General features: G+C 40.5%; 1 protein-coding gene across 1 annotated transcript in view; it reads left to right on the top strand.

Moving 5' to 3' along the window:
* slc12a5b (solute carrier family 12 member 5b) overlaps positions 1 to 25,634 on the top strand; it is a gene marked incomplete at both ends in the record, with an annotated part of 80,423 nt that overhangs the window by 32,064 nt on the left and 22,725 nt on the right. Inside the window, 8 exons of the mRNA XM_081348755.1 lie at positions 8,778 to 8,878; positions 8,967 to 9,098; positions 10,307 to 10,453; positions 13,899 to 13,953; positions 14,986 to 15,116; positions 16,515 to 16,762; positions 16,843 to 17,054; positions 24,175 to 24,342. Coding sequence (XP_081204881.1) covers positions 8,778 to 8,878; positions 8,967 to 9,098; positions 10,307 to 10,453; positions 13,899 to 13,953; positions 14,986 to 15,116; positions 16,515 to 16,762; positions 16,843 to 17,054; positions 24,175 to 24,342 — 1,194 coding nt within the window. The remainder of the gene's footprint in view (positions 1 to 8,777; positions 8,879 to 8,966; positions 9,099 to 10,306; positions 10,454 to 13,898; positions 13,954 to 14,985; positions 15,117 to 16,514; positions 16,763 to 16,842; positions 17,055 to 24,174; positions 24,343 to 25,634) is intronic.

Below are 25,634 nucleotides of genomic sequence, written 5' to 3'. Positions count from 1 at the left end.
AGATGTAAAGACCCCAGTGATGCCGGAGGTATGACAAGCCAGCGGAGTCAATGGGTCGAAGGGGCGAGACAGAGTCATGGCCTCAAAGAGCTGATGTGGAGCTTGAGGGTCAGGATTTTAAAGTTTCCATTCAGATGACTACAGTTGAACTGACTGGCCAGGAGACTGTGGTTGTGCCAGAGGGCCAAGGAAAGGAAACTGGGCAGAACCAGCGAGGGGACAGAACCAGTGTGGGAGGCGGAGCCTGGGAACTCAGTGGTTCATTCAGTCCAGTGACAACAAAAGATTTTAGGGAATCACCTGGAAAATGTACCTGGTTTGCTAGGCTGATAAACACGCTGATGTGGTCCTCAGCGTGTTTATTCTGGGTGAGGAGAATGAGTTGTACTTCTGTAATGGTTCAAGGATGAGTTGAAGCAATTTTATTTAAATAACCAAGAAAAAGATAATCCAAGAACAAAAAACAAAGAAAAACACAAATGTAACTCTTTAACTCAAAGACAACACCGGACACCCAAAAGAACCAAAGGTTATAAAGTTTAGTTTTCCTCAGTGTAGTAACTAGTAGTTCAAATTTAGTTTAGATTTTATTTTTGTTTTCAGAGAGCTCTAATTTCAGTTTAATTTTTATATTTATATATTTATATCAAATATTTCATTTGAGTTGTTAATGTTAATAACACTGATTTGGAAATTGGACTGTAAATGTGAATCTAGAACAGATAGAATAAGGAATCATCATATTCAATGATTAATTCTAATCAACCAAACACATAAAACACATCTCATTATTATAGTTGACAATGGTAGTTCTAGAACACTTCTATAGGACCTTTGGGTGGAGCATAATGCAAACTGACCATATAACAGGTTCCTTTTACCACCAGGCCAAAGCAGAGGAAGCTTTACAGGAGTACTTGAAGTAAACCAAATAAGACATGTTCTGTGAGTCATAAGTGAGTGACACTGGGGTACTTGTGTGTGTATAGTGCTGTTTCCCCGCAACAAAACATGAATCACTTAAGATATAAAGGACCCGGTGAGCATAAAGAAGGTCTGATGACAAAAGAGGAACAAAGAGGATGCAGCAAGACATGAAAATGGTACTTGAGGAAGGGAAGAAATGATAACAGTAAAGCGTGATTGAAAACTTAGTCAGAACAACATGAAGGAGGTGTGGAGTGGGATGAAAACCATGACCGACTGCACACTGGCCAGCAGCCATGTACAGTATTAAAGGAAAGCATTTCTCTTTTGTCAAATTTGTTTTTCGGTTGCCCCTTACTCAGCCCACCACAAACCTTCTATGCATTTAGGACACTGAAGCCTCCATCCCACTTCCTCAGTCTCAGGCTTGCTATCTCTACTGATCAGTTGTGCAGGGAATTGAGGAAGCTCCACACAGTGGCAGAGCCTGATATAATCAGCCTCAGGGAACACAGGACACGAGCTAACCAGTTCTGCGGATTCTCAAACACCTGCTCTCTCTCCTTCAGTTAGATAAAGGTGCTTCAATTCTGGAAGTGACAAAGATGACATGCACCAGGACCCTGGTGGAATACATGCTTTCAGATCATAAAGACATGTGAAGGGCTGGACCTGAAATGTCTTGAATCGCTAGTCGTCGGCTAAACTCATTTCAGCTTAATGGTCTGGTGTTCGTAAAAATATACATATTTAAAACTTTATAAATGAAAATAACTGGCTTCCGGTAACGGTCGACATGCGTTCACGGGAGATGGATGCCGGTGTATGACGTAGGACGTAGCATTTGATTTAGCTATACTTCGTTCTACGTCACGACGCTTACTACGCTATGTCCTATGTCATACGCCAGCATCCATCTCCCGTGAACTCGCTTCGACTGTTGCCTGAAGCCAGTTATTTTCATTTATAAAGTTTTAAATATGTATATTTTTAAGACAAAACTGCACGGATTACCCTCAGAAGGCCTTCGTTTATCCCCCTGGAGCCGGATGGATTACTTTTGTGAAGGATGCATGCACATTTTTGGGACTTGAAGGAGTGGACCCCATAACTTGACATTATAACCACTGAAAGATCTAAGACATTTTCTAAAATAACTGAAAATGTGTTCGTCTGAAAAATGATTGACATATGCATCTCGAACGGCTTGAGGGTGAGTAAATCATGGGTTTAATATCATTTTTGGCCGAACTATCCCTTTAAGTCCTACTTAAGTGGGCCAAAAAGGACACTTGAGTTTGCATTTAATATACATTTAAACTATAAAACATTATCATTTAATTGTAAATAGCATACAATTAAGTGTTAGAAAACATTAAGGTTATTACATTCATCTTTTGAAGTATATTGAAGTAAATCCGTAATAAGTACTTTTAAAAAAAAAGTATGCTAAAGTGTACGTTGTCAGCACGTGGATACACACCATAAATCAGTCATGAATTGTGGTTCTGACATGGAAAATACTAAATGTGATGCAACCTGGCCACACAAATGAAAATGAAAAGAGAAAGGGAAAGGCAAAACATTAAAAATTAAAAAGCAGATTATTTTGATGTCATGGGCTGAAATGGGCTTTGAAAAGCAGATTTTAAAACTGTGGATTATAGAAAGGCAAAGGTGCTTAGAGGGAACGAGTGCAGTGCTGTTTTGATTTCACTGAACAAGAGCCAAACTGTGGAAGTCAGACATTATGATCATGAAATTGAAAATAGTGACAGTGTATTTTGAAAAACTTGTAAAAAGTTGAATTGCTAGCATTGTAAATGCAGCAAACAACTAGTCAGTAACTAGTCCCTATGAAAAAAGAAGTACTGAATGTGCTCTTGTAGTGTACTTCAATTCTTAAAAGTATATTTTTTTTAAACTACCACTTTCAGATGATATTAATGATATAAAAGCCCATTAAATGGTGTACTCTGTTACGACTGATTCTTAACACATTTAAGTACTTAAATAGACCTACTTTTGGAAAGGTAATATAAAGTAAAATATAATTTGAAAAATAGATGTTATGTAATAAAGGTAAATATATTTATTTTATATTTTAAAAGTATATTATGTACTCTTTTTTTAAAACAATGCTAAATATTTTTTTCACAAGGGGTGCTAAGCTAAAATGCATGAGATAAGAACATCAGGCTCATGTTGCATTCAGAAAAGCTTTACTCAGCCTACACATTTTGCTCACCATTAATTAGCATTTATTTAGTCTTTGATGGCCTATCTATATATAATATGCATAGCGTTGACATGATTTTCTTTCCTTGATCTGCTTTATGCTTTTACTGACTCGCATGCTAATCATCATGCTGATATGTAAGTGTGACTGTTTGGTTTGAAGCATGGACTGTGGCACTAATAATTTAAGCTAGATTTGCTATTAACAATATCACTGGCACTTTTACTAATTTATCATTTAATTGATGCTTTTTTCCTAAAAGTTGACTTATCTAGGAACAGATTGCCTGCAGCAACATGGCGTTATGGGGCACAATTTTGATATTGATGACACTTTTAAAGGAATATTGAATGTAATTACACATCATTTACACAAATAATGCCATGTAACTAAAAAAGAAGTAAAAAAAGAAGTAACTAATGAGCTTAATCATTTGAGTCATTAATTCAAACAATTCATTTAAACAGCTGATTCATTCAGACATTCATTAAACTTATTCGTTTAAAATGTGGTTCTGAAAAACAGTTCTGCTGATTTTCGTGGACAAAATAAAGCAAAAATAGACAATATTGTGTCTAAATTGAAACTCAAAGTGTTAACGCATTGTGTTTCCAGCCTGACAACAACATACTTCTTGACAGGCTGTAAAACTGGGTTGGGCTTTCTGGGATAGTCCTAAAATGGTTCAGGTCATACTTAGGAGGGAGAGGTTATTATGTGAGTATAGGAGACCATGAGTCTGAGTGGACATCCATGACATGCGGAGTCCCTCAAGGCTCAATTCTCGCGCCACTCCTGTTCAACCTGTATATGCTCCCAATGAGCCAAATAATGAGAAAGAACCAAATTGCTTACCACAGCTATGCAGACGATACACAGATTTACTTAGCCCTATCGCCTAACGATTACAGCCCCATTGACTCCCTGTGCCAATGCATTGATGAAGTCAACAGTTGGATCTGCCAAAACTTTCTTCAGTTAAACAAAGACAAAACTGAAGTCATTGCGTTTGGAAACAAAGATGAAGTTCTCAAGGTGAATGCATACCTTCACTCTAGGGGTCAAACAACTAAAACTCAAGTCAGGAATCTCGGTGTGATTCTGCAGTCAGACCTTAGTTTCAGTAGTCATATCAAAGCTAAACTAAATCAGCAATATTGCAAGAATTAGATGCTTTGTTTCCAGTCAAGACTTGTTCATGCTTTCATCACCAGCAGGGTGGATTATTGTAATGGATTCCGACCTGGCCTTCCCAAAAAGACCATAAGACAGTTGCAGCTCATACAGAACGCTGCCGCCAGGATTCTGAGCAGAACCAGAAAATTCATTCATGTATCTGACTTATTCCATTTGTTATGTCGGTAATGATGTTAAATAAAGCATTAAAAGCCAAAGAGTTTTGCTACATCTCAGCGGGAAACTTATAGGGCCCTATCTTGCACCCAGCGCAATTGACTTTGTACACCGACGCATGTATCATTCCTATTTTGCACCCGCGCAAAGCGGACTTTTCCCTCCACAGACGCACATCGGTAAGTTAGGAAATACACTTGCGCTCCCTGGGCGGTTCAGCGCAAAGAGGAGGCGTGTTCCGGCGCAAACGTTCCTTCATGCTATTTTGCAGATTTAGAAAACAATTGCGCCACTAACCAGGAAAAAATAGTTTAAAGTCAGTGGTGCGTTGCGCATGTTATTCATATGCTATTTTAAGGGCGTATGCTTGGCCATTATCAATGTAGCGCAATGCGCACTTTGATTCTCTCATCTATACAAAAGCAGCAGTTTTCATTTTTGCAAATCAGATAGATAGATAGATAGATAGATAGATAGATAGATAGATAGATAGATAGATAGATAGATAGATAGATAGATAGATAGATAGATAGATAGATAGATAGATAGATAGACAGACAATTTATTATAAAAGCATACATCTAGCTTACACATTTACCCAAATTATCGTACGCCTGTTTAACCGAAGTTAATTTGGGTGGGTTTCTCCATTTCAATGTAACTTCTCTCTCTTTTACGGCCGTGACGAGAGCGTTGCTCTCCTTGGCTGTGAACCGCTCCTGGCGCACGCCTGGCAAATCCGCCGTTACAATAGCAATCCACTATGGAAAAAGCGTGTCTGCTCTTAAAGGGAATGTGAGATGACTCTCTGATTGGTTTATTTCATGTTACGCCCAAACCTATGAATAATGAAGCTACTTCAGACCAACCCCTTTCAGATTTGACCAAGACCCGCCCACAAAGTTACTTGCGCTTTGCGCTTGACACTTGCATTTCAGATCGTTAAAATAGGGCCCATAGACTCATATATTATCCACTCTTGCAGTTACAGATGCAGTATTTTGATAAGAACACATTTTTATAATTTCTTGGATCAAGAAATTGTCAGTTTGCAAAATATTTCTAGCTTGCCGCGAAACACTAACTCTTTCTGCATGCGCTTAAACCGACAATTAAGGACGCTTTTTTTTCACATATCTCACATGTGCAGTTCAATAAGCCGACAGAAAACAGCTTAGAGACGTTACATGCCAGGTCAAATTAGGGTAAAGGACAAAATTTTAGCTGTGCCAGTCAATTTATGTTTAAGCCGTTTATGACCTTACTCCGATTACAGGAAAGCAGGTTAACACGTTTATATGACACCATGCATTGTCGGCTTATTAAGAATAATCGGGTTGAGAACGTGCACGTAAACATGCTCAATGATATTTGGGGGGAAACAGCACTTTTGATACTCGTTAATGTAAGCTTGCATATCGTTAAAACAATAATTATGATATAGTAGACACTATATATCGCACACCTCTATAGCCCTGATCTTTAAACACCTTCCAGACAGACTCTTTGTAGTGAAGGGTATTTTTCAGTGACTTTGTAAGTTACGCCAATAGGTGATGACAAATGACTGTCTTTATGGGTAAGTCATTTGAATAATTCGCTTAAGCGTTTCATTAAATAACACTGAACAAAACCATTTATGAGGGAGTCATTGAATCATTTAAAATTAATTCAGGAAATATACAGACGTTTTGCGGTTTCCGCTGTGCCCTTGCTTGCAAATATTTTTGCTGCCCAAGCAAAGATATAGACAAAGTAAGACAATATATATGGCAATGTGTACACAATGTACAATATTAACTTATTGATTGAACTGTTGTATCAAAGCTGTATCGTAATCATGATCTTGGTCTGAAAATCACTGCGGCTGTTATTTGGGGGTAGATATAGCGCGTGTTATTGCTTAAATATAATCAAATCACATATGATATTGGAATATAAGTAATAAATTGTGTTTCTCTAGAATAGCCCATGTCTCAGAAAAGAGTGCTGGTGTGTATTTAAGTGGACAGAGCTCAAGAATAAAGAAGGCAGTGGAAAGAATAGCTATAAGAAAAGTACAAGCATCGGCTACTGTCTTTTGTCCTACTCTTGCTTCTGCAACATTGCAAATTCAAATAGACAGCAGGGCAGAATCAGCAGACCCCCTCAGTATACAATCCCCTCTTTGATATCTGTAATAGGCACAGAGATGCTCAGGGTCTCTTCTGGGGATTGTAACAATGAACCAAATGCTTCTGTTATAAATTTTACCACACAGCACACGAGATGTCAAAGATTAGGATCTATCTCAATCTGTAAACCCAATCTTTTTCTCATTATTCCTTATTACAGTGTGAGTCTGCTGGGGTTGTGGGATGGTGTGTGTCAAGAGAGCCAGAAGTAGGAGTTTCAGCCAAGATTAGAGAGAAAACACACTACAGTCACATAGGAACAAATGCACAAGTAGGAACCAAGTGATAAACCAAAAAGTACAATGATTAAAGCGTTGTGAGACCAAGGATCTTTAAATGAAATAATGAACTTTATTTTGGCTTCAGATTAAAGTGTTATATGTCTGTATATACTATATAAACCTGGCATTCTGTCAAAAGCATAAGGCTTGGTGGCGTATTGATTCAGCGGTGACAGATGAAATTACAAGGTGATGAATTGTGTGTTTAAAGGTCATAGGGTCGCAGGTCAATAAGCAGGCAAATGCTGTGAAAATTAAAATGTATGAAGCAGGAAGCATGATTAATTAAACTAATACATCAGATTAAACCGGGCAAGCTAAGAGGCAGGATTCCCTTGGCCATTTAATGAACATTCTCCCACATATAATTATGTTAGAGAAGGCAGGGAAGGTGACAGTACAATACGCACTACAATTTAGAAATTCACACAATTAAAAACCGTGACGTATTTATAGGACACAAGAGCATCGTTCTGAACCTGTGAGGGTGTATGTTGCGCTACTTCAGAATAAACCGATCAAGGGTTCCTGTGATAAAGGATGTGCGGCTGAAAGCGGTAGTGTAAAAATAGGCTCAGAACCGGGTTGTTGCTATGGAAGAGTATGTAGAAATCCTGGAATTCCTCACCCACACACACACACACACACACTGATACTCAAGGAGTGCTGCATGTTGATGCGCTGCTGTTTTTCTTAACAGTTGTATCAATCCACCCCATTCCTGTTCTTTTCTCTCAGATGGACATGAAGTTGTAACGACTGGAATGATTGTATACACAGCACTTAGTTTGTGTGAGATGTGAAAAAGCTTTCTGCAAATTCTGTGAGACAAAGCACTCTTACAGAGAAATGAACATTTTAAACTGAATATGCTTATGTTGTAAATCTGATAATACCAGTACAACATCGTTCTTTAGTATTATATGCTAATGCGATGACGTTGATCTTATATGGGAGCAATGCTGACAGATTGCAAATGGGTTGTTTTTACTTGATGTTGATTTTGATGAATACAATGCATACTGTAATTTTATAAATATAAATAACATTTTTATATTTATTTGAAACTTAACAAACTTTTTTTTTTTGCTTAAAAAAATATTTTAAAATAAATGCCATTTGTTTAGTATTTTGTTATCTGATGTATACTACTGTTCATAAGTTTGGGATCTGTAAGATTTTTTAAATGTCTCTTGTGCTCACCAAGGCTGCATTTATTTGATTAAAGTACAGTAAAAACATTAATATTGTATTGAAATATTGTAAATCTAAAATAACTAGTCTAACTAGTTATTTATTGTAAGATATATTTTAACATGTATCTTATTCCTGTGACGGAAAAGCTGAATTTTTAGTAAAGCGGAATTACTCCAGTCTTCAGTGACACATTATTCCTCAGAAATAATTATTATATGCTAATCTGGTGCTCAACAATAATTTATTATTATTATCAATGTTGAAAACAGCTGTGTTGCTTAATATTTTTGTGGAAACCATGCTAAGTTTTTTTTTTAAGGATTCTTGGTGGATAGAAATTTCAAAAGCATTTATTGGAAATAGAAATCTTTTGTAACATTTTAAATGTCTTTAATGTTACTTTTGACCAAATTAATGCATCCTTGCTGAATAAAAGTATTAATTTCTTAAAAAAAAAAAAATCGTACTAACTCCAAAATTTTGATTGGTTGCGTACAACAACTATATATTTTTTTTATATTTTTAAGTGTCCAATACTTTTTGGGCCCTCTGTTAATATACTCTATCTCAGATAAACAGCAATGTTTAATTTATGTATGTTCACAGGTGATGCAACATCCAAGGAGAGCAGCCCCTTTATCAACAGCAGCACCAGTGACGTAGAGAAAAGCCAGCAGTATGATGGGAAAAACATGGCTCTGTTTGAGGTAGTGCAGCACTGCTAATGAGTGTTTCAAAGGGTTACATACAGTATGAATGTAGGCTTACCCTTGTTTGTATGTGTGTGTTTTGTAGGAGGAGATGGACACTAGTCCTATAGTATCTTCTGTGCTGAGCAGCCTTGCCAACTACTCCAACCTGACACAGGGCAGTAAAGAGCATGAGGAGGCAGAAAACAATGAGGAGGCGCGCAAGAAAACTGTGCAGGTGACAGAAACTCTTCCATTATCTCTACACACTGCCAAATCACTACAGAACCTTCTTTCGGATGAGTACAAACTTGACCTGAATTGAGCTGGATGATAACACTAGTGTCTTCTGTAGAGCTGCTTTATCACTGAATCTAATTTGTTTCACAGTGCAACATCAACACTGTTATTAAACTGAACTGAATCAACACTGAACAGACTTGAGCTGAATAATGACAATACTGTCTTTTTAGAGCTGCTTTGCGGCATAATTAGTTAATATTTGATGAAAGTTACATCAATGATTCTGTTATTTTTCTGTTTAATGCTTTGAAGCAGCTTTGAAACAATCTGTATTGTACAAAGCCCTTTATACAGTACCATGGTCTGTCTGAATACTTGATTCTGATTCGCTGGAAGATGTGCATAAAAAATTGTTTAATGCACAAGTAGTTCCAGTAAGTTTAATCGCTGATCTATATTAATGCGCTGCTTTCGTTACATTTACATTTACATTTACATTTATTAATTTAGCAGACGCTTTTATCCAAACCGACTTACAAATGAGAACAATAGAAGCAGTTAAACTAACAGTAGGACAACAATGTGCAAGTGCTATGACCCTTCTCAGTTAAATCTAACGCAGTAAATGTTTTTATTTTTTATTTTTTTAATTTTTTTTATTATTATAGAACAGAATAGAATAGTAGAGAAAGTGTATTACTGGATCAAGTGCTGTTGAAAAAGAAGCGTCTTCAGCCGTTTCTTGCACACACGTTGAAGCACACACACACACACACACACACACACACACACACACACACACACACACACACACACACACACACACATACAGAAACATCCAGGAGCACAGAAACTTATCAATGCTGCCCTACAAAATAGCTTCCCTACAGAATCTCTACATTAAATTTCTCAGCAACGAGTGGGTAACATTGATGTTTTTGAAGTTTTTGAAACTCGCAGCTTCACTATTTGTAGACAGATGCTGCACAGAAGCAGGTAATTCACACACAAGGACAATGGTATAAGACTTCTTGTGTATGTTGATGGACGGTACTTAACCATTGATTTGGTGGATGTTGATTGACAAGCAGATAAAATTGCCTTTTAATTATGCCGTCTGTGAATTATACTGAGCATCATGTACCAGTTAATAGATTTACATGGTGTCCTGATTAATGATTTTTTTTATTGTTTGATTGACAGGCTCCACGTATGGGCACGATAATGGGCGTTTACCTGCCATGTATGCAGAACATCCTGGGGGTGATCCTTTTCCTCAGGATGACCTGGCTGGTGGGCGTTGGAGGCGTCCTGGGAACCTTCGTCATCGTCTTCATGTGTTGCTCCACGGTCAGTCTCAGACGCACATACACAGACACTGCAGGAGCCGTGTGTGTGTGGGGGGGTCTCTTATAACAGTTAAACAAGCTCAAACACTAATACTACACAAATAGCTTTTCCATCATTCATATCTGAATGCACTTCATAGCATTCACACCAACAGAAAGGTCTCTTCAAACCTCGAAAGAAGAATTTTTTATCACCATTATGCAGCATGACCCCCCAGAGACTCCCCCTCGAGAGCTTAAGGTTTCCTTTTACCCCTATGCATCTTTAACTGAAGATTGCTTACAGTTATATAATCACTTTGTTGTAAGTCACTTTGGTAAGTCGGTACGGGAGCGTCAGATGGAATTTCTGCCAAGAACATAAATGTAAATGCTTACATGTGGTGTTTGATTTCAGAGCTGCCAGTTAAGCACAAGCTGCTGGTGATTCTGGTGGCGTGCGTGTTTGCATGTGTTCTGTGCATGCTCGTGTCACATATTGGTGAATATTTGCTGCAGTATTTTCTTTTAGAGTGAGTTTGTGCAGTATTATGTAAGTGAATGTGCAGTGCTGTCCCACTCTTTCGCCTCCTGTCATATCTGCTTTAATATTGTTTGATATAAAAAAGCTGAAAGCTGTCTCTTCAGATTCTACCACCATAAATCCCCCATTATGACCCCTTTGACCCTGCCAAACCCCAGATACACTCAAACTTGCAGAATAAATTCTGTCAACCTACACTCACTATTCAAATTCACAAGGTTTGTTTCAGTCTTGGCTACGCTGGCAGTATATGAATACTGAGTGCTTTCAAATAAATAATACTCTAGCTTCCTATTTTAGAATTTGAGTGCATCAAATATCATGCAGGTTACATGAGTGTAAAATGTGCTCAAGCACATTTCTGTTTAAAAGTTTGAAAGAAATTAATGCTTTTATTCAGCAAGGATGCATTAAATTGATCGACAGTGACAGTAAAGATATTTACATTGTTACAAAAGTTTTCTATTTCAATGAACGGACAAGTTCAAACAAGATAGCATTTAAAGGGATGATGTACAGTCAAATCACTAACCAGTGTTGGGTGTAACGCGTTACAAAGTAACGCGTTACTGTAATAATATTACTTTTTTCAAGTAACGAGTAAAGTAAGGGATTACAATTGCAAAAACAGTAATTAGATTACTGTTACTTCCCCGTAAGCAGGCTGCGTTACTGTGTTATACTGCGAGACTGTCTCGCGACGTGAGCCGTGACTCGTGAGTGACAATGACATGAGCGCCGCGAAGTCAGTGGTAAACACTATGGCAAGCGATCGCGTTCAAAAGTCTTTAAACGAAACGCGTTAATTTTGAGGCGTCAACACGCACCGTTTGTCCGTGTTCAGACGTCATGTTTATTCATGAACGATGTCGTAATGGTAAACTGTATGCACGTGCAAACATCAGACGTTATATTTGTTCATGAGGGATAATGCATTGGTACGTTGTGAGTGATGTCAGTCTATGTCATGATTTGTCATGCCTTTTCAAGTTGTTCGTTTAACGTTCTTTCCCAAGGTAGAAAAGTCAACAGCTCTTAGAATGGGTCTTTTATTTTAGCAAACTGAACCAAGAAAAGTTTAAGATTGCATGGAGCTGATAAGCATGAATGGCAGAAGAAAAAGACTGCAATTAAAAAACAAAACAAGAGAAAATTATTTTAATGCAAGCAATAAAAAACTGCACACATCAGCTGTGGAATAAAAGAAAAGAAATGCATGATCAACTAGATTAAGGCATACTCCACTCTGTCCACCACCCCCAAAGGTTTCACAAAGTTATTCTTGCCACTGTAACTTATGGCTTCCTAAAGACAGGTTTATGGGTAAATAAATGTGAATAATAATAAAAAAATATATACCAGGGCTCAACATTTAAGCCTTTTCATTTGTCCTTCGGTCGGTCATTCACTTGTCCGAGTAAAAACATTTGTTAGAACAGGACAAAAATGTGATTTTTTTTATGTGTGTGTTGTAAATATAATTTATTCTGAATCAGTATTCTCATCAGTTCAGTCAGCTTTAACATACATAAATGTATATATTTATGATATTTTAACCTTTATAAAGGGCATTTTCCCTAATCGTTTGCCTCATCTTTCATTTAAAATTCTTAAATTTGATCAATAAATTACAATAGAATAATAAGATGCTAAAGGGCTGTTACCAATCAGAGCATTTAATAATGTAATGAGATTATTTAAAATATAAAAAAATTTTGAATATACAAATAAGAAATATTATTTATGCATAGAAATATTTATAAACCGCCAGTAGGAGGCGGCAGGCGACCATCTTAATGAGTGAATCATTGATGCAATGTGCATAAAGTTAAAATACCGAAACTAATAAAACAAATTTTAAAAAAGAATGTTTCATTTGATTCAATTTTAGATGATGGAATATGCAGAAAGAATAGAAGCAGAAAGGTCTATTGCTTTATAGCGTATTCATTTCGTGCATCATGTTTTTGAAAAGTAACTAGTAAAGTAACTAGTAAAGTAACTAATTACTTTTGAAAATAAGTAATCAGTAAAGTAACTGGATTACTTTCTTGGAGAAGTAATCAGTAATCAGTAACTAATTACTTTTTCCAAGTAACTTGACCAACACTGCTTGTAACACAGCTTTCCAACCCATAAATAATGAAGGGGACATGAAAAATTGATTTGATAATTAACTGTTTTAAAATCATACCTGTTTATTATCTTATAGTCTATTACTGTGTACAAAACAATCGCTCTAGCAGCAAGACAAACACTTCAACAATATATTTTTGAAGGCCTGCTATTAATTCTGAAGTCTTCAGTTTTTATTGAATGTTTGAATGAAATGAGACTGACAGCGTCTCCGTGGTATGAAACCAGAGACATGAAAGAAGTGCCGACCTCAAATAACCGGATAAGTGGTCATTATTGGTCAATTGCGATTGACGACGGTCATTATTGGGAAATAACTGACCTTGGAATGTTACAAATGACCAATCAGAATCAAGCAGTTCAGAGAGACATGTAAAAACAAAGATTATTAAATGCTGTAGAAGTATTGTTCAATGTTCATTGTTAGCTCGTGTTAAATAATGTAGTTAACTAATGTTAACAATGAAACCTCATTGTTAAGTTTTTAATTACCATCCCAAAAATGGCGTATTGTTAATGGTATAACATAATTACAGAATTCATGTCTTTATGCAGGGGTGTTACTTCAATTCATGGGGCCAGGGGCAAAATAATTTTCCCTCTTTTCCCCTACAACCGATGAATTTGCTAAACCAATAAAAATCCCACTCAACTGCACAACCTCCCAATGTTTATTTTCTAATAAATAAAATTTTCTTTCACAAGTCACTGGGGGACTTAGTGGGGGCCTCTTGTCTCTGTCACTCATTGTCCCCATTGTATTGATCTTTATTTACTTTATTTACAGACTATGCTGACTGCGATCTCAATGAGTGCTATTGCCACCAATGGAGTTGTGCCAGGTGAGCAGAATTCACAGTGTTTGTGTATGCGTGCAGATGCCCAGAGGACGGCTGTCCTGTTGTTCTTCATGGGCAGTTAGCTACAGTGCACAGTACAGCTCCCAACTGTGCTGAGATCAGCTCCAGGCTCATAACTGTGTGTTCGTTTGTGTGGATGCTTGTATGTCTCTGTTTATTTGAAATAACAGTAGCCTGTGTCATGGAATTCTTGAATGTCATTTCAAGAAGAAAAAAGTATGATAATAGTAGCTATGTCTCAATCCACTTATTGTTATGTGAAATTTGGGATATAACAAAAAAAAAAGTTGAATAAAATTTTTAAAATCCGCATAACTAATACAAAATGTGCATAAAAAGCGTATGTGCTCAATTGAGGTTGCTAATTTTTTTGTCCAATAAGAAGACATGCAGAAACTACGATGGAAACACATATTCCGAATAAATCATTCCATGCACAACAAAATACTCAGATGACTTTGCCCCGACTGAGAATGTGATTGGATAACTGGACTAACCAGTGGACCAATTTCATAGCACAGCATCTCAAATATTGGTTTGGTCATTCTGAAATGCCTGAGCTAAAGTCTATCATCAAAATGACTTGATTACATCCCAGAACTGTCTCACACAATTGCTTTCCCAAACACCAGGCATCCGCCTCCGAATGCAAGATAACTTTACAGTGTTTAAACAGTGTTCGTCTGCACACTCTGAGGCACAAGTCATTTATGATGTACGAAAAAAGAGCCACAGTCCCTTTCCTGATTGCAGCAACTTCCATTTTTAGTACAGATAATTGCCGCCGGTTTCCCAGGAAGTGGCGATTGTGTTCTCTTGGATACATTGGAAGGAAACGGTGTTGGATTCGCAAATGTTTTATGCAATATTACAATTAAAAGTAACAACAAAACAAAGTAAAATTCACAACATTGGATGGAAAGAAAGCTACTATTAGCTATTAATGTGAAATGCCGTTCTATTTAACTCTTTAGATGTATATGCTTAATGGTACGTTTGTTTGTGTGCTTGTAGCTGGAGGTTCATACTACATGATTTCTCGTTCACTGGGGCCGGAGTTTGGCGGGGCCGTTGGTATATGTTTCTACCTGGGGACCACTTTTGCAGGAGCCATGTACATCCTGGGATGCATCGAAATCCTACTGGTATAATTTCATTGGTTTTCGCTTAATCTGACATTCAGTGTCAAACTAATTCAATTCAAACTGATTCATGCAAATGTATCGATACAAACATTGCAAGCATAGTTGACAAGCTCGGCAGGCAAGGGTCCAAGCTGGAGGAATAATTACATTATTGAGCATCTATTTTCTTAGATTTATGATGATTTTTACAAAATGTATTTTAATTTATACTGTGAATATGTCCACTGAAAGAATCTTCCAGGTCCTACTCTGCACATTCTTTGTTTTTCTAGAATCTTCTGCATATTTGAACCATTTCAAACAGTGACTTTATTTTTTTAAGATTCATATTTTCACACTGCACTGAGGATAATTAAAGGGTGAGTTCACCCAAAAATGAAAGTTATCCAATAATGTAGTCACCCTCAAGCCATCCTAGGTGTATATGGCTTTCTTCTTTCAGCCAAACACAATCAGAGTTCGAAAGCCTGAGTTTTTGAAGCCCAAAAAGTGCATCCATCCATCATAAAAGTAATTCATACGGATCCAGTGGGTTAATAAAGGCCTTCTGAACTGAAGCGATGCGTTTTCGTAAGAAAAATATTAATATTTATAACTTTATAGACTATAATCACTGGCTTCCTGTAACTGCCGTACACCAGTCTAGAGTGACCTTTGACCTCTGACCTGACGCATAATGTATTTATGAACTCGGAAGCGCAGAGCAAAACAAAGGAGGTCAAAATTAGAGGTCTAAAACGAGAATTTTTAAAGAGAAATATTGGAGGAGCTTGAGTTTGTTTGTTTGAACCGGTAGAGGCGTGTTCTCTCACCTAAGCTTACACAACTCCTACTTCCTACGTCATGCGTTAGGTCAGAGGTCACTCTTCTGCTGGAACTAGACTTGCGTATAGCCGTTACCGGAAGCCAGTGGTTATAGTTTATAAAGTAAAAAATATATGGTAATTTTTCTTACAAAAGCGCATCACTTCGCTTCAGAAGGTCTTTATTAACCATCTGAAGCCGTATGGATTACTTTTATGGTGGATGTATGCGCTTTTTGGAGCTTTAAAATCTCAGTTACTATTCACTCCCATTGTAAAGCTTGGAAGAGCCAGGATATTTTTAAACAAAACTCTGATTGTGTTTGGCTGAAAGAAGAAAGTCAAATACACCTAGGATGGATTGAGGGGATATGGGATCATTTTCATTTTTGGGCGAACTAAGCATTTAAGGGATTAACAGCATTAACAGCTGGGGAGTGTAAACTTTTCGATTTTGATGATTAGGGTAAATTTAAACTTTTGTCTTCTGTGAAACATGTAAATATCCTATTTGGCTACTGAAGGGCAGTACTAAATAAAAATATCTTTAAAATATTATTATAAAATCTTAAAAATATTATTGATTTTTTTGTAGATCTACATTGTGCCAGCAGCTGCCATTTTCAAGATGGAGGGTCTGGAGGGAGCAGAGGCCGAGGCAGCGTTGTTGAATAACATGCGTGTGTACGGTACCATCGTGCTCTCCTTGATGTCTCTAGTTGTCTTTGTTGGTGTGAAGTACGTCAACAAGTTGGCCCTTGTGTTCCTCGCCTGCGTCATTCTCTCCATTCTCGCTGTCTACGCCGGGGTCATCAAGACATCTTTTGATCCACCTGACTTTCCGTAAGTAGAACTTTTTGGGATTCAGAATGTTCCTTTAGGGCACAGAGTGTCCATAATCATACAGACCTTATCCTGTATAGGGTGTGTGTGCTCGGGAACCGAACTCTTGTGTCGAAGAGCTTTGACATTTGTGCCAAGACCATTGAGCAGGGAAATGCCACGATCACCACCAAGCTTTGGAGAGCCTTCTGTGACTCAGAGTTCCTGAACGCCACCTGCGATGATTACTTCACCAACAACAACGTTAGCCAGATCCAGGGAATCCCTGGAGTCACCAGTGGCATCCTGGCAGGTTAGGAGACTTACAGACATTGATAATTATATATTCATCACAGTACTTTTACTATTTCAAATAAATAATACTTTAATACTTTTTCAATTAAATGATGTTCTTTTGAACTTTCTTTTCTTTAAAGGTTTACACAAAAAATATTAAGCATGACAATAATTTTAAATTGTAATATTTCACAATCTTAATGTATTATGTACTGTACTCTATTTATAGTATTTTTGATTGAATAAATGTGGCCTTGGTTAGCATACGAGACAAAATTTTGAACAATAGTGTTTCCCTTTCAAGGGAACTCCCGTTGCGTCGAAGAATGACGCTATGGGAACGCTTTGCGTGATGATGTCTTGAAGCACATGTAAAATCAGCCCAATGGCGTGGCGGAGCGTCAGAGGCGGGGTGACGTCACGTACCAGGAAACTATAAAGCCTGTTCGAAAACAGAGAGCGCCAGCTTCTGTGTCTTCAGTAGCGCTCTATGTGAAATCTGTCTCTGTCTATTTATTGTTGTCTTGTCACTAGTTATTATCTCCAGCGAACAGTTCAGAATGTGTGTGCTCCCTGCCCGCGTTTCATTACGGGTAGGGACACTCACGTTTTGTGCATTGTTTGTTTGGGAGAGGAGCATGCCCAGTCAGCACTCGAGGGTGCTGGCTGTGTGCATTGCGAGGCGCTGTCCATGCGCTCGCTCCTATCCCGGCTGAGTTTCTTCCGGGAAGCTCGCGTTCCTCAGGGCTCGGGTCCCGCTGCTGCCGAGGCACAGCGGCGATCTCAGTCCTGGGGTTCGCAAATGGATCTATCAGCGGGGTCTGAGACGGGCTCTGCCCTATCTCAGCCCTTACCTGATAGATCCGGTTTCTGTCATCAGGGTTTGGAAGCACGCGCTGCGGTTTCTTCCGCCCTGATGATGGAACAAACACTGCGATTATCCAGTTCTGAGGATCTGGATATTGTTAGTGTTGAGGCTGAGTCTGAGGATGCCCCACCTCAGTCTCATGTACTTTTTATTGCTGGATGTAGTTACAAGAGCAGTCTATAGACTATGTGTTGAGTGGCCATCCTGCCCTCACGTGCACAATCACAACGCAGAATCTGCCGTTTTTCCCGATCTCCACACTGAGGTGTCGAGATCGTGGGATAAGCCAGTTCATTGAGTTTTAATTCACAAGCTTCGAATTATTCTCCTATTTCCGGTTTTAAGAAAATGGTTATGGGGAGATGCCAAAGGTGGAAGAGACGCTTGCGAGCTATCTCTCTCCAGCGACGGCATCTTCCCTATAAAGTTTCGGTATTGCCTAATAAGCCCCTCAGAGTTACATCTTCTCTGGGGGGCGGGGCTTATTCCGCGTCTGTTCAGGCTGCAGCATTTATTCTCACGATGTCTTTGCTGCAGGCTTATCAGGTGGAATAAAAAAAAAAAAAAAAAACTCACGCTGGGGTCTGAGACAGGCTTTGCCTTATCTCAGCCCTTAACTGATAGACCAGATGTCACTCATCAGGGTTCGGAAGCACGCGCGGCGGTTTCTTCCGCCCTGATGATGGCACAAACACTGCAATTTTCCAGTTCTGAGGATCTGGATGTTGTTAGTGTTGAGGCTGAGTCTGAGGATGCCCCACCTCAGTCTCATGCACTTTAAAAAGAAAAGAAAAGTGGGAGTTCTCTATGAGGGCGGGGGCATTGGCCCAGATGTGGTGTGTGAGCTCAATTTGAGCAACATTAAACACAGAGAATATATATATTTATATCTTTTATGGATTCTCTCCTTTCTACGTCCGGGTTATTTGGCAACGCTGTTTATACTGCTGTTGAGAAATTCCAACAGGCTTCTAAACACTATGCAGCGTTCCAAAATTTGCTCCCCCGTCGCTCACATCCTGAGGCTGCTGTGCGGGATCAGCCTCAGATTTCGAGCTCCCAAAGGGCTTCTAAAAAGCAGAGCGTTTCCTCCCATGCTCCCCCGCTAAGAGCTCGGGGACAGGGAGGACGTTCTCAACCCCAAACTTCGAAGGGTAGAGCGGATCTGAGGACCGTTATTACCGCCTAGAAGGCTGTGGGAAAAAGATCCTGGTGCCCGAGGGCTCAGGACCATGAGGGTAGCCCCCCTCCCCCCGAAGTAGAGCAGTTAACACCTCCTTTTACGGTGCCCGTCTCTCTCCGGTGCCCTCAGGGGACCGTTCTGCCAACCCTGCCACCTCCGGTGCTTCAGGGTGCAGCGGTCTCCGGCGAGCACATATCTCAAGGACCACCCGGAAACGTAGTGGCCTCGGGATGCCCGCCCCCTCTGAGGAGGGTGTTAGAGCGGTCTGTTCAGTCGTTCCCTGCCGGTGCGCCGTTACAGGGCGACGAACCGACTGCTCAACAACAACAAAATCCAGAAGTCAGTCTCGAGAGACTGATACCTCTAGTAGAATCTTTGGCAGCGTGGAAGCTACTGCCAAATGTTTCTCGTTGGGTCCTGCAGACCGTAGGGTTAGGGTTCCAAATACTGTTTGGTTCTCGCCCACCTCGGTTTTGGGGGTCCTACCCACCGTGGTGGACCCCGAGCAGGTTCTGGTTATGGAACAAGAAGTGAACACTCTGTTAGAGAAAGGGGCCATAGAATATGTACCTCCCTCCAACAGGGAAACCGGGTTTTACAGTCGGTATTTCATAGTTCCAAAAAAGGACGGGGGATTGAGTCCCATTTTAGGTCTTCGAGTTCTGTATGAGTTTTCATGCAGCTCAAGTTCAAAATGGTGTCTTTGAGACAAATCGTGCCACAAATCAGGTCCGAGGACTGGTTTGTCACGATAGATCTCAAGGATGCATATTTCCATATTTCCATCCGTCCATGTCACTGGAAGTTCCTGAGGTTTGCTTTCGGGGGCAAAGCATACCAATATCGAGTTCTTCCATTCGGTCTAGCTTTATCACCCCGCACTTTCACGAAATGCGTGGATGCAGCTCTGGCGCCTCTGCGCCTCCAGGGTATTCGCATCATGAACTACATCGACGATTGGTTGATTTTAGCTCAGTCGCATCAGTTGGCGGTTCAACATCGAGATGTTGTTCTCGCCCACATGAAGGAGCTGGGGTTACGGCTGAACGCCAAGAAGAGTGTGCTTTCTCCACTTCAGAGGACCACTTATCTAGGCGTGGTATGTGATTCAGTGTCGATGCAGGCGCGCCTGTCACCGTCACGTTTAGAATCTATCCTTGCAGCTGTGGAAAGTGTGAAGCTAGGCCAGCTACTCACTGTCAAACAGTTCCAGAAACTGTTGGGTCTCATGGCAGCAGCTTCCAACGGGATACCTTTTGGACTGCTACACATGAGGCCCCTGCAGTGGTGGCTCAGGACCAGGGGGTTTTTCCCCGAGGGGCAACCCATTTCGCACAATCAAGGTCACGCGGTGATGCCTACGTGCCTTGGTTATGTGGAAGAAACCCTGGTTCCTGTCCCAAGGCCCAGTGCTGGGAGCTCCTTGTCGTCGCAAACTGCTAACGACGGATGCTTCCCTCACGGGCTGGGGAGCGATTCTAGAGAGTCGCTCATCTCAAGGTCTGTGGGAAGACCATCATCATTCCTGGCATATCAATCGCCTAGAGATGTTAGCTGTCTTCCGGGCTCTGAGGAGCTTTATCACAGATCTCAGGGGGCACCATGTGCTAGTACATACGGAGAACACTTCGGTAGTCGCCTATATAAATCACCAAGGGGGTTTGCGCTCACGCCCATTATGCAATCTGGCACGCCATATCCTCTTGTGGTCCCAGGGGAAGTTGCTGTCTCTCAGGGCAGCTTACATCCCCGGGGTTCAGAACATTGGAGCAGACACTCTGTCGAGACAGGGGCTGAGGCCCGGGGAATGGAGGCTCCACACCGAGGATGCAGACGTGGCCGAGGCTGCGTCTGTACGCTTTTCCCCCAGTCGCTCTGCTCCCGGGAGTTCTGGAGAGAGTTCGCAGGGACCGGGTTTGCCTGCTTCTTGTAGCCCCGCGCTGGCCGGGCAGAGTATGGTTTCCCGATTTAGTGTCGCTCCTCGACGGGCCTCCTCTGGAGCTACCCGTCAGGAGGGACCTTCTGTCCCGGGCAGAGGGCTCGATATTTCACCCTCGGCCAGAACTGTGGAACCTGTGGGCTTGGCCTCTGAGGGGGCCCAGCTCATAGAGTCAGGTCTCTCAACTGAGGTTGTGGAGACCATTCTACAGTCCAGAGCTCCCTCCACGAGGAAACTTTATGCCCTGAAGTGGAGAGTCTTCACTTCATGGTGTAGTGACCGTCGGCTGGACCCAGTTCACTGCCCAATTGGTACAGTGCTGGAGTTCCTGCAGGACCGGTTCACTGCAGGTCTGACCCCGTCCACTTTAAAGGTCTATGTGGCGGCCTTAGGTGCTTACCACATTCCTTTGGGTGGAATGTCTGTGGGGAAAGACCCTCTGGTATCTCGTTTCCTTCGTGGCACCTGGAGGCTGAGGCCTGCAGTTCGCTCTAGGGTGCCACCTTGGGATTTGTCCTTTGCGCTGCAAGGCCTTTCCCTGGCCCCCTTTGAGCCTATTTAGGAGGTTCCTAACTTTGTAAGCTAGTCTGTTCCTCCTAGCCTTTTCCTCTCTTATGAGGTTAGGGGATCTCCAAGCATTGTCGGTTGCTCCGTCATGCTTGGAGTTTGCTCCGGGCATGGTGTAAGCTTTTCTTCATCCTAGACCAGGCTATATCCCCAAGGTCCCCACTAACGTGGCCCGACCGATTGTACTGCAGGCCTTCTGTCCTCCTCCCTTTCTAAATGCGGACCAGGAGACTAATATGAGCAAGTGGGTAGTTGAGGCTATTTCGCTTGCTTATAATTAATAATTCGTTACATTTATATAGCGCTTTATCTGAGACCTCAAAGCGCTTTACATAGAAGGGGGGAATCTCCTCAACCACCACCGATGTGCAGCATCCACCTGGATGATGCGACGGCAGCCATATTGCGCCAGAACGCCCACCACACGCCAGCTTACTGGTGGAGAGGAGACAGTGATGAAGCCAATCAGTATATGGGGATGGTTAGGAGGCCATGATGGATAGAGGCCAAGGGGCAAATTTGGCCAGGATGCCGGGGTTACACCCCTACTCTTTTTCGAAGGGCATCCTGGGATTTTTAATGACCACAGAGACAAGGACCTCGGTTTAACGTCTCATCCGAAGGACGGTGCTCTTTTGGCAGTATAGTGTCCCCGTCACTATACTGGGGCGTTAGGACCCACACAGACCACAGGGTGAGCACCCCCTGCTGGCCTCACTAACACCTCTTCCAGCAGCAACCTGTTTTTTCCCAGGAGGTCTCCCATCCAGGTACTGACCAGGCTCAGCCCTGCTTAGCTTCAGTGGGCAACCAGTCTTGGGCTACAGGGTGATATGGCTGGTGGCTCAAATATGGCTGGTGGCTTATGAAGCGGCCGGGCAGCCTTCTCCTATGGCTGTCCGGTCACACTCTACTAGGAGTATGGCGGCCTCCAAGGCCCTTATTTCAGGAGTTTCCTTACTGGACGTTTGTGATGCGGCAGGCTGGTCCTCACCGCACACTTTCGTCAGATTTTACTCTCTGGATTTGGACTCTGCACCAGGGTCCCATGTTCTGTCTTCCTAGTGCTGCTCTTTATGATTTCACACAGGACAGACACTTGTAGCTATGGTGGCGTTGGTATAGACGTTCCCATAGCGTCATTCTTCGACGCAACGGGAGTTCCCTTGAAAGGGAACGCCTCGGTTACGACTGTAACCTCGGTTCCCTGAAGAGGGAACGAGCGTTGCGTCGCCCTGCCATATCTCCTTCATGCCTGTCAGCTGCTACTTCAGACTCTATTCGAAGCTGGCACTCTCTGTTTTCGAACAGGCTTTATAGTTTCCTGGTACGTGACGTCACCCCGCCTCTGACGCTCCGCCACGCCATTGGGCTGATTTTACATGTGCTTCAAGACATCATCACGCAAAGCGTTCCCATAGCGTCATTCTTCGACGCAACGCTCGTTCCCTCTTCAGGGAACCGAGGTTACAGTCGTAACCGAGGCGATTTTTGTAGTGTAGAGACAACAGTGTATAATTATTGTCTTTGTTAGCATTTTGACAAAAGATTTTAAAAGATTATGTAAGCATATTGTGTAGTTGTTCCGCTTGGAGTCAATTTTCCTGTGAGCTTTTAGTTTTTCTGCATTTTTCTTTTTTGCATAGTAAAATAAAACCTGCAGCTGTAGTTGGCCTTTAATATAAATACATTAACTCTGTATAGTGTTTTGTTCCTCCCTCATATTTAAAATATTTAAAAATTCAAATATTTTCCTCATACTTTGAAGGTTTAATCAAAATTGTTTCAACATAGAAGCAAATTAAATACACAAACACACCAAAATATTGAAATAGGCAAATGCTTAAGAGTCTATGATTGGAGTTTTATTACTGCAGTTATTATATGTTTCTAGCATGTTTGCGAAGAGTTCTTCTAACCCTAATTGATGAAGTGTGTAGCTTTTCAGTTCTTAAACAACTATGTAGGAAGACACATCATGACCATATTCCATTATAACAATGTCAAGATTCATCAGGCTCAAACTGTGAAAGAATGGTTGTGAGGGAGCATGAAGAATCATTTTCACACATGAATTGGCACCTTTGAGTCCAGACCTGAAATTCATTGAAAGTCTTTGAGATGTCCTGGAGGAGACTTTACAGAGTGCTTGACTTGTATTGTAATACAAGAGCTTGAACAAAACTTGATGCACCTCTTGATGGAAATAACATCACGACATTTATTTCCATCAAGAGGCGCATCAAGATCTTGTCTTCCTACATGATTGTTTAAGAAATGAAAAGCTACACACTCCATCAATGAGGATTAAAAGAACTGTTTCCAAACATAACATGCTAGAAACATAGTAATCATGGCAATAATTATCCAATCATAGACTCTTAAACATTTGCATATATAAAATGAACTTAAAATAATGATGTTGAAAAAATGTCCATACTATTTTACAAATTTCGAACTCCATTTGAATATTTGAAATGCTTGAGTATACTAGTAATGTTATTGTTGAGCTTTAATGTTCAAAAAATGTACTGATTCTGTATTTAAAGTCATTTTGTTTTTAAAATTCTTCTTCACAGAAAACCTTTTCAGCATGTTTGCTGAGAAAAATACATTTATAGAGAAACGAGGTATAGCTGCCGTACTCGACCCTGAGGCCCCACTAACCAACACTAACCGATATGTCCTCGCTGACATCACCAGCTTCTTCACCCTGCTGGTCGGCATCTACTTCCCCTCTGTCACAGGTCAGTACAACAGTTCCATAACTACTAGGGGAATTATTATTACAGTTTTTTTCAACTGCTTACACACAAAATCCTTACTTGTCATACAATTTCTGAAACCTGAACTCAAATATCAGAACCATACACCAAATAAGCAAAACCATAGACTAATTATTGGCCTTCGACTCAGTTTTCAATTTCATAAAACTTTTTGCAAACCACAACTCTATGTAACACAAAAATCTAACAGGAAGTATCTTGATTTTAATTCATCGGTGCTTCACACTAATTCCTCACATGAACAAACACTCATTGTTTTGCTTAACACCAACCAATCATGGCTTTAGAATAGGATAATACAGTAAATAGGACAACGGTCAAGTTATAGGTTTTTCGGACTGTGTAAAACTGTATTCACAACCACAAATGCTTACAATAAAAAAATAAATAGTTAGGTTTCAATATTGCTTCCGTGTTTACCGAGAATTTTTCAACATTTCTCTGCCAATTACTTTCAATCTTGTACGGAAATGTACATAGGAGATCATAAAAGAAGAGCTTTAGGTTTTGAATAACTGTGTACATGATATATCCAAAAATATAATATTATGGCAAAGGTGTTTGCAACGTAAGATGTGAGGCAATTTGCATTTTGTGTGTGCAATTCTTGGATTTGTGTGTAAAGTTAAAAAAATAAAAAATAAAAAGATGCAAAGTTTTAGAAATGTGTGTAAGCAGTTGAAAAAAACTGTAATAGAAATGTCAAGTTTACTTTTTTTTTCTGTGTATACTTTACATACATGTATAGTCACGTTAATTTTAATCTGACTTATGATTTACTTAAAATCAGTTTTTCAGTGGATAAAGAAAAATTAAAGGGACACTAGGTAACTTTTTAACCTTAACTGAACAGCTTCTGAGTCAGTGGAATGGTTATATTACTTATTTCGGGTTGAATGGTGGTGGTTTCGCACCCCCCTGGTGCCCGAGAGCGGAAAAAACTCACTTGCAACTTTGGGCCGGCGGGTCGGCGGCCTTGCCGTCAGGAAGTATCGCGTGATATCAGGTCTCGCGATGTAACGAATTGCTTTTCGGCACTGCACACAAAGCTAGGAAAGCTTGTCAGAGCGGAGGACGAAAGAAAGAGGAAACGGCAGACTGACCGAGCAAGGAGTCAGACTCGAGTAAATATCGTTCTTGTTGATGGACTAGTAGACATCTTCAGAGGTTATCTGTGCCTGTTCGATGTCCGACGCTTTGTAACACGTTCTGTCAGGAGGAGAAATAGGGATAGCTCACAGATGAAGTTATTA

This window comes from Scardinius erythrophthalmus (genome assembly GCF_964197995.2).
Source record: "Scardinius erythrophthalmus genome assembly, chromosome: 20".
NCBI classification, from domain to species: domain Eukaryota; kingdom Metazoa; phylum Chordata; class Actinopteri; order Cypriniformes; family Leuciscidae; genus Scardinius; species Scardinius erythrophthalmus.
This window is presented reverse-complemented; position numbering and strand designations above follow the sequence as displayed.